We start from the raw sequence: 10,225 nt of genomic DNA, 5'->3' as shown, positions 1-10,225 counted from the left end.
CTTTTCGCAAACTCTATATCCAATATTGAAACTGTGTCACATAAAGTGAAATGGATAGAGTGCTACAGTAACCTTCACCCCACTTTTTTTTCCACCACCTTCAGTGCACTTTAATTTCCACTCAAATGTTTAAACAAGGAAATAGAAATAATAAAATATTAAAACAAATGAGAATTTAAAACATGAACAAAACAGAAAGTCCTTACCTTTAATTATTTCTAGGTTTCTCCAGCTTGCATTTCTCAACCAACAAAGAAAGAATCACTTTACAGTGCCCCTTTTGGGTGCCAATAATAAAATTAATAGATGAATAAAAAATTCTCCGACTAAGCTTAAACTGTATATTTTACCTAAAAACCTTATAGACAAAGCATAAAGTTAAGAAGACATATTTAACAAGGAGAATTTAACACGCAAGCAAATTTTGCCTCTTTCCAAGTCCAATTTAGCCCCAGTAACTAACCAATGCCCTGGACTATCCAATGGCCCTCTACATAACTGTGTTGTATCCACAAATTTTAGTAGCTTTTGCGTTTGCAAAGGCACCGGTGGACCCGTCGGATACACGCCGGAATCCACCACCACTAGCGGCGTCTTCTCCTTCACCGATAAACCAGCTGACAAAAAACTACCTGACTTTGTACAACTTTCTGAGTCACATTGCATCCATTGAGATTGCACAATGCAAGAGTTGGAAACCTTGGAATATAAAAGTCTAAGATGTAAAATGCTCTTGGTTTCGTGTTTTTTAACGTGGAGTTGAGCTCCTGTGACAATGAAGCTCAAGTCTTCCTCTGAGGATGTCCATTTTGGATCGTACTTTACAGGGGCTGTGCATACGTGTGAGAATTTTTTCCATTGAATGGCTTCAGAGTATCGATCATGATCGGGTACATCTTCGGATCCGCTCCATGTTAGTGGTTCGTCTATTTTATCTTGAAGGAGTACTGGAGTATTTAGCAAGTGTTGAAGGTGTATGGCCAGCCTGAAACAATACCATCTTGATTCACATATTGTACAAGCACTGAGCGAATCAAGATTATAAGAATAAATTTTCAATCCTGTATTGTTACAATATCAAAGCTAAAATACAGTGTTCATTGTTTGGCTTTGTCTCAATGTCCCTTATCACTTGCCTTTGTCAACTCCCCTTTTACTTTGTTACTCCCTCCATCCCATATTACATAATTAGTGCCACAAGGTTTATTGGTTCTTGATTCTAGAAAAGGTAGTTTATTAGATTCTAAATAAATTATTTACACATATATTAAGTGGATTAATACGGGGTCTATACAAAAGTTACTGAATTCTGTCGTAGAATCGCTGTACCTCCGCCCCTGATTAGTCGAGCTTAAAATATTTCTTTTCCTTGTAGTTTAAATTAATCGGTAAAAACAAGGAAGTATAAAGTAATGATTGAAAAGTTAGTCTGATAGAGAAAATATCATTTCAAGGTTCAAAATGTAAATAGTTAAATTAATTTGAACTCTTGAAAACTATAAATTTTATATGGAAGAATGTAGGGAAATTTAGCTATCTATACTATAATAGAAACTTATATACCACTTTTATATATCTATATTACCATTTATGTACAAAACCATTAATAAGAAGAAAATAGAAGCTTCCTTAATTTAGCATCCCATTCTCTCTCCTTCACCAATCCCTTCCTCGAAGTTTGAATTTCATCTATTTTTCGAAAGATAGCACATCTCATTCTCTCTCCCTCCCACTTATCACCAAAAATCACTACTTCTCTCACAATGTAAACGGAAATGGCGAAAATTTTGTCTCTAAAATTGCAGCGGTTCTCCATTGACATACAATTCTTGCAACTTCTTCTTCGAGTTTCAATATGAATTTTCACCTAAAACAAATTCTATACTTAACTATTCTCCCTCAAAATCAATCACTTGCAAGAACACTCAATCCAAACAAATCACAAAATCGTAAAACTCGAATATCGAAATATTTAGAATCCATATTAATTTGTATTAATCAACTACTTATTTTCTGTTTAATCAAATGTAGTACAGTAAACCTTATGTGTGTTAATGAGTGTCAAACATTATGTGTGATTTTTGCCGTAAGAAATAGGGACCACCTTTAAGTGAAAAGCTATGTGATTACAACAACAACATACCCAGTATCATCCCACATCGTGGGGTCTGAGGAGGATAGTGTGTACGCAGACCTTGCCCCTACCTTTGTGAAGGTAGAGAGGTTGTTCTAATAAACCCTCGACTCAGGATAATATAAGCACCATCTTAATTAAGAGATAAACAAGGAGGGACAACACCAAAAAGCCATGTAAAAGTAGCATAAAACAACATGATAATAAGATGATCAAAATGAAAGAAAACGAACGGGTAGTCAAAGAAACCTACTGCCAACAGAATTCGAGAGTACCCACTAATACTACTGGTATGAACAATCTAGACCACCTGCCCTACTACCCTAATCCTCGACCTCCACACCTTCCTATTAAAGGTCATGAAAAGCTACATGAATTGGCAGTCAAATTTGCATAGAAGAAGAGGGAGAGATGAGGGGAGAGAAAAAAAGGAAAGGTTATATCTGAATCCCTTAATTAAATGTATTAATAATATGGTGAGAGTCTTTTAAGGGGAATTGTATATAAAATGTTAAAAAAGTTTAGGTATTTTTTTAAAAACTGAAAAACTTTGAGAAAGATGAAAAATAAATCTTTATTATAGTATATATAGGAAAAAATCGAAAGAATATAATAGGAGCAACGGATACCAAACATTTTTAGTGAAGGAATATTACTTGTCTAAAAGGAGTATGATCTCGAGCAATCAAAAGAAAGCATTACCTGTCACACTTCACCCCTTCAAGATAAAGTCGCATACCAGTTACCGGTGTTTTTCCAACGATTACCTGATAATAAATAGTATATGTTCATAAACAAACCTATTAAGAGGTTGTGGAGTTAACATGAATGTTCAACAAGGTAAATTTTTCATAAAAAGAAAACAGATAATATAACATAATAATTTCTCTATATTACTTTGTGCAGCATGAAGTTACAACTATTAAACTGCAAATTCAGTCTAAATTCGATGAAAGATAAGTTACTCTTTCACTTTTTGGTAGAACTATCGAATTTACCGTAAAAATTATGGGGCATCCTATTTGGTCACCCCGTAACCTATACCCATATTTTTAAAATTATTTAACCTATACCCTAATTTTAACAACTTCAGATGCCTTCTTTTCTTCCTCCTTACCTATGTGTTCCTTTCTTCCTCCTCTTCTTTTTAAGAAGAATCTGAGAGCAGTTCAATTTAAATGATGCGCTGCTATGTCTGAAGTTTGTAATACTGCAAGCAAACTTCAGAGCGAGTGTCTGAAGTTAGTACCGTTGGAAAATAAGCTTCAGATACGAGGGTCTGAAGTTTGCTTCGTCTAAGCACCATTCAAGTAGCCTACTGTCAGAGCTATAAAAGTAATGTCGTTGATGCTCTTTTTGTGTGTTGCAAGTGAATCTATTCGATTACTTGAGTTTTATATGAATACATGGTTCTGTTGCTTCCGAAAGATTTAATTAATTGATCTTCTTTCTCTCATATTGAGTTGAAGTTTGCCCTTGCTATGAATTGAAGTTTGCCTGATTGCCTTTGCAAGTCAGGCCAAACTTCAGGCAAAAATATCTAAAGTTTTGCTTTGATAAGGCTACACTTCAGGCAAAAAATTCTGAAGTTCAAACTTCAGACATACACAATTGAACTGAAGTTTGCCCTTGCTTATGAACTGAAGTTTGCGTGATTGCCTTTGCAAGTTAGGCCAAACTTCAAGCAAAAATATCTGAAGTTTCGCTACACTTCAGGCAAAACATTCTGAAGTTCAAACTTCAGACATAAATTTTTGGGGAGAAATTCAAAAATAGCCAGATTTACCACTGGTCGTTGAAAAATAGCCAAGTTTCAAAAGTCATCGAAATTTAGCCACTTTAAATCTGAGTGAAAACACTGTTCAAAATCCAGAAAAATACGCCCGCAAATTTTACGGGAGTTCCAGCATAAGTATGCTTGAACTCCCGTAAATTTTACGGGAGTTCCAGGATAACTATGCTGGAACTCCCGTAAATTTTACGGGAGTTCAAGCATAATTATGCTGGAACTCCCGCAAATTTTACGGGAGTTCCAGCAAGTATAATTGTCCAGTATAATATACTGGAGTTTGGAGCACTGATGCTCCAGTCTCCCGCAAATTTTACAGGAGTTAGCAAAGTATACCGGTCCAGCATAATATGCTGGAGTTCGTACACAAATACACCAGAACTCCCATATATTATACTGGACCGGTCCCTGTTGCAGCAAAATAGTGGCTATTTTTCATTGACTTGATAAACGCTTGCTATTTTTCGTTGACCAGTGTGAAAACTGGCTATACCATGATATTTTAACAAATTTTTGCTACTTCAGGCCCGTATGTCCAAAGTTACGCGAAAAGTGGGTACGATTGAAATTTTTTTTGTAAAGTGGGTATATATTAAAAAGTGACCCAAAACACGAGTATAGATGCAAATGCCCTTACCTGAGTTGGGTTTACGTAAAGCTTGGGGCCCATCAAATTGAAATGAAGGGCTGGAGGTCGAATGGACCTATTTGTAGTTGGGCCTAAAGGAAGATCACTATGAACAGGGGCCCACATCTTGTGCGCTTGAAAATCCAGAAAATACTGCAAATCTGCTATAGGTGGCTTGTCTGCACATCAATACATTAATTTAATATATTATATACATTAGATACAAATATCTAGTATCTGACATATATATGTAGTTCAACTAACACATTATCCTCTATTTCATGTTTGAACATCCTTGGCTAAAGTCAAATTTGCGTCGATGTAGAGATAAAGACCTTTAGTTCAATTTGGCATTTATTCAAGAAGATCCTCCTTTTTTTTTTCTCTCACCAATCAAATTGAAAAAAAAATAATTTAAAATGAGGAAGTTAGCTAAAAAGAAAAAGAAAGAGAACATTTTTCGGAAACATAAACTACCTTACCACCAAGGATATAGTGCAGATGAGACTGCTCTTCCCTTAACCAGAGGTCTCGGATTCAATCCCTGGATATGGAAAAATCCTTGGTAGGGAGCGCTTCCCCCCCCGAATAGGGCCCTACGCGGCGCGAATCCGAATATAGTCGGGCTATAATGCGGGTACCGTACACCGAGTGGGAAACCCAAAAAAAAACATAAACTACCTTTGGTGTAATTAAAATTTCAAAAAAATAAGAATAGACGTACATCGAAGATAAAGGTTGATAGCATGTGATAAGAAACCCTTGCCAGGAACAGATTTGAGAAGGGAAGTAATGGGAATGAAGTTGAAGCCAATTGCATCTGGCTTTGAAGCTACTGTTAGAAGCCATTCACTGTGTGTCTTTGCTGTTAAATCTCCACCTCTTTTTGAACATATCACTGTTACTCCCTGCAGAGATATTTTGATTTTAACACAAAGTAAAATGACTTCATCCTAATTCTCTTTACTACTTTCCAAGAATCTAACGGTTAATATTGACTTGGAAATTTTTAGATTTTTTATATATAGGTTGCAAATTATTATTGGTAAGGTAAATTCAAAGAAAGCTCCCAGGCTTTGTATATTAGAATCTTCTAATGTCAAAGTTTACTTTATTAGCTGAAGAATTTGGACATGTATATGATACAAATCAAAGCAAGAAAATTGACCTATCAATTCATGAAAAACTCAAATAAAAAATCAGGTTCTTCCAGACCTTTCTTTAGGTTTTAAGGTCAAATTATTTGGTAATTATTAAATTACTACTATGTTACAAATATAGATTGAAATAATACCTATAGGTATATAATTTATGTTACTTAAAAGTGAAGTTAATTAATTACTAGACATGAACATCTCCTTCAATTTTTTATTTGAGGGATTATTTTATTCATGGGAAAATTTAGGTGCGTTTTTCATTACAAAATGGATAAGTGGATTGAAAATTAACAATTATCAACATACATCTTTTGTGGTAGCTGATGGGAAGTCGCTGAAGATATTGGGCTGTGGATCAAAAATATTGAACGCCTCTAGAGCCTGCAATTCAGAAACAAAAAAAAAAAAAAAAAAAAAATGTTCAGTTCAATTGAAGTTTTATATACATATATTGATATGTGCAAAAATTCTTAAATCAAGAAGTNAAATAGAGGTCCAATGCCTCCTGGACCATAGGCATGGGACGGGTAGTGCACACGTAGGGCACGACTTAGAATTGAACTAGAGCGCATTTAGGTAAACAACTTTAACATAGTAATCGGGTAGTAGGAGATGATAGTATGTGCCCGTTGAATAATAAGAGTAACTCCCTACCTCAAGGGAGTCGCGAAGTATTATTTATAAACTAACTACATTTAGTGAATATACTAATCAGGTTAAATGAAGTAGTACAAATATTTTATTATTTTAGACTTATGTTAGGACATATCAATACCATAATGGAAATAATAACAACAGCATAAGATCTGCGTACACACTATCCTCCCCAGACCCCACTTGTGGGACTATACTGGATCGTTGTTGTTGTTGTTAGGACGAAAAATTTCTCATACTATTTTTGCAATCAATTCAAAGAACTCTTTTTCAGAAAAAGGAGATTAATTTGAAAAAAAATAGAAAGATTATTAAAAAATAAAAAGGAACCTTATGCTTTTGCTCTCGTGTTTTGCATTGATGTGGAGAGAAGTTACAAATGCCAGTGAATAACTGATCACCAAGTTCATCCAATTGGTTCTTGAGTTGTGATGGTTCCATGTTGGATAATTTGTCTTGCCTAACTAGGACCACATCTTGTCCTCCTATACTCAACCCCACAATTATGTGGGTACCATATTTCTCAATGAACCTGTCAAAAATCACAAGTAATTAATAAAATTATATATTAATTATATTACATACGAATAGGGGTGGTAAAATGGTTTAAAAAAATAGTGAATCACCTTTATTATCCACTAAAAAATTGGTTAAATAATGAACTTTTTAAAAACGGATTAACGATGGATAAGAATTATATTGTCTATTTAAAAAATGGATAACCAACGGATAACTAATGGATTTAACTTTTACATGTGTAAACCCGCAAATTTGGGATTCCTCAAGTTTGGGAGACTAGGAATTCTCCCAAAAATGCATATTCAAAAAGCCATGGATAATATGGTTAACTATATTATCCGCCCGTTAAACCGTTTTTTATCCGTATTAAATTAGGGTCGGGTCGGATAATTTATTCGTTTTTTCATTACTCTTTTTGACCGGTCAAACATCCGATCCGACCGCCCGTTTGCCACCCCTACATACGAATATTGATTTTTATTAATTAGGCCAACTCCCCATTTTCTTTCTTCAAGGTTTTTATATTTATTGACCACTAGGGCATCCAAGAGTATGGTTGAATGATCAATAAAATAGGTCGAGAATCATGAGGTTTCAGATTCAAATCTTGCGGACAGAATTAGCTTAGCTGGTAGCTATTCAAATTGTAGGTACCTCGTAGAACTAACCGGAGCGTGCATAAACTAACTTAAAACTATAGTTATATAAAATAAAAAAGAATAAGGTCGAAATCACGAAAAGATAGTTACTTTAACTAAGTTTGCATCAGCATCTTTCCATTTATAGTATACCTTATCTTCTTAAATTTTAATGATTTTAAAATAGTTTTTGGTTTGATTTCACGAATTTTAATTAGACTTGTTCTCCCCATTGCCAAGTTTTCTTCTTCAAGCTTTTGTATTTGTGAAATGATAATTATAATATAAACGTAATCATTTTTGTTGAAGATTAAGGTCTAAACCACGAAATAGTGTTATTTTAAGTAGATTTGCATCGTCATTTTTCTATTTTATAGTACGCTTAATCTTCTTAAATTGTGCAATGTTTTTATAGTGATTTAATTAAGGTTTGACTTAACGTACTTTAATTAGAGATTTTCATGTCTTGTTATGTTAAATACTAGAAAAAACTACCCAAAAAAATCTTAAAGGCCAAAGGTAAAGTTTCCTTCCTGCATATATAACCAAAACAACAATCAAAAATAGAATTTGTTGATTTTCTGGCACAACCATAAAATATTAAACGCATTAACTACCAAATTTTTCCTTTTCTCCAAATTAATTAGGGGGCTCTTTTGGTTTTTGAAAACTTCTAGGCATTTCTAATGTGGAACAGTCTCAGCCACCAGATCTTCGAGTGTAGATTAATCCGGTGGAACAATTCTACTCTAAGCTAATTTTGGCCAAACAGAGGAAAAGAATACTCTTCCCATTCCAATTTATATGATATATTTTTCTTATTGAGAATTAATTTAATAATTTTTAAAATTAAATTAAATTTGTTCAACCTAGTATTTTAAAATTAAAAGATAGACATTAAAAAATTACAAAAATAAGTATAAATTGTAATTATTCTCATGTCAATATGATTAAGAAATATATTTCAAAATATTGGCCAAACTTCACATATTCTAAATTTTAAAAAGCAAAATGTGTCACATAAGTTGAAACAGATGATACCAATTATGAACCATATAATTTTCAAAAAGAAAAAAGAAAAAGAGAGTAATTGATTCTGACTTCCAGTGTTCTCTTATTGAATTTAATCAGTTGATCAGGTCAACATCACCCCCATTTGACATTTGCATGCCAATAATTCCAGAGTCAGTTACCTACAAAAGGCTATCTTAAAACAATTCTACTATAATTTTCTTTATTCTTCCCTTTTCTAAGCGAAACATTTGCTTTGTAGTCCCTAAAATATCGACATATTCTGATTTTGACCCCTTTTGCTATCTGGTTAAGCACATTAACCTTCAATTGTTTGAAATTATGAATTACTAACTGTAAAATCACTTATTTAGTCATGTATTATGAATTACTAAGTATACGCTAAATATAATAGAAAGGACCAAAAATATACATTTTAATTTTAATAAAAAGGTGAAAAATGAAAAGAAATGAGATGATATTAAAGTAGTTACCTTGCAAGAGCAGCAGGATCCCAAGTGGAAGGAACAGCATTTATAACTTGATCAGACAAAAGGAGAGGACTTCTATCAATATGAACATCAAACAATATAATGAAGTAACCATCAAGCCCTAAATAGTTTGTATTTGCTGCATCAGTTGCCCATGAACCACTCTGAAACCCAAACATTGAATTAAACAATCCTGATGGTATTTTCCCTGCCACTGAACTTTTCCTGTTCATAAATTCAGACATCTGTGCTGTGCCCAAAAAAAAAAAAAAAAGTCAAACATTTGATAACATAAATTACACGACGAGGAAGAATTAAGAGATTGATCTTGCCTGATTAAAAGTAAGAATATCAGATTGAAATCGAACTCGATCGCCTTTATCACATTTAATATCAACAGGGACATTATTAAAAGCTCCAAAACCAGGTACAATGATCTCCTTTGTGACAGTTTCATTGAGCAACACAAGTCTTTCATCTCCTTTACAATATTTTAGTCGAAAATCGCAGGTCAAATCGAAGCCTTTTCCGAGGCTGTTGATAGCTTTCTCTATAATACTATTAATATTGCTCATTTCTGGTGTTGTTTTCCTTGAGCCTGCTCTATATATGTTGCTATTAATTTGAAGATGATCAACGGGTTTCAATTTTGAAGGGAGGCTTTGGGTTAATTAAAAAGGAACAGAGGGAAGAAGAAGAAGAAGAAGAGAAGGTGTGTGAATGCCAAATGGGAATCAGTTTTATACAGAGATAAGTTTGAATAGAAGAAATTAAAATGAGGATATGACTTGGTGTGAATTAAGTATGGGGAAACTTCATTCTCTTTCTTGTTTGTTTGCTGGAATATCCCCGAGCTTTTGAACTTTTGACTGCTCTATCATTGTTAGTTAATACCAACACTATTTTTGTCACAACGAATACGTACGGGCTTAATATAAATACATACTCCATCCGTTTCATTTTAGATGGGGTAGTTTGACTCGGCATGAAGTTTAAGAAGAAAAAGAAACTTTTGAAACTTGTGGTTTTAAAAACTTAACAGCTTGTTTAGATGGTTGTTACATAGTGTATAGTATCGTATTGTTACTTTAAATATAATGTTTGTTTTTTATTGTTACTTAAATTTTATTGTATCGTATCGTTAAATTCGTCGTTACATAACGATGAAATGTGCCACTTTATGTAACGACCGATTTGGTGTGGT

The 10,225-nt window shown here is 33.6% G+C and overlaps 1 protein-coding gene across 1 annotated transcript; it reads right to left on the bottom strand.

Annotated features, from left to right (window-relative positions):
* Window positions 1-205: 205 nt before the first annotated feature.
* On the bottom strand, window positions 206-9,912 carry LOC109236850 (MACPF domain-containing protein At1g14780). Its single transcript, XM_019403081.1, has 8 exons — window positions 9,354-9,912; window positions 9,025-9,266; window positions 6,693-6,894; window positions 6,015-6,089; window positions 5,276-5,459; window positions 4,561-4,730; window positions 2,837-2,901; window positions 206-985 (listed from the first exon to the last, which is right to left on the bottom strand). The coding sequence occupies exons 1-8, from the start codon at window positions 9,594-9,596 to the stop codon at window positions 379-381; spliced, it is 1,788 nt and encodes a 595-aa protein (XP_019258626.1). The 5' UTR covers window positions 9,597-9,912; the 3' UTR covers window positions 206-378.
* Window positions 9,913-10,225: the final 313 nt, after the last annotated feature.

This window comes from Nicotiana attenuata, unplaced genomic scaffold (genome assembly GCF_001879085.1).
Source record: "Nicotiana attenuata strain UT unplaced genomic scaffold, NIATTr2, whole genome shotgun sequence".
NCBI lineage: Eukaryota > Viridiplantae > Streptophyta > Magnoliopsida > Solanales > Solanaceae > Nicotiana > Nicotiana attenuata.
This window is presented reverse-complemented; position numbering and strand designations above follow the sequence as displayed.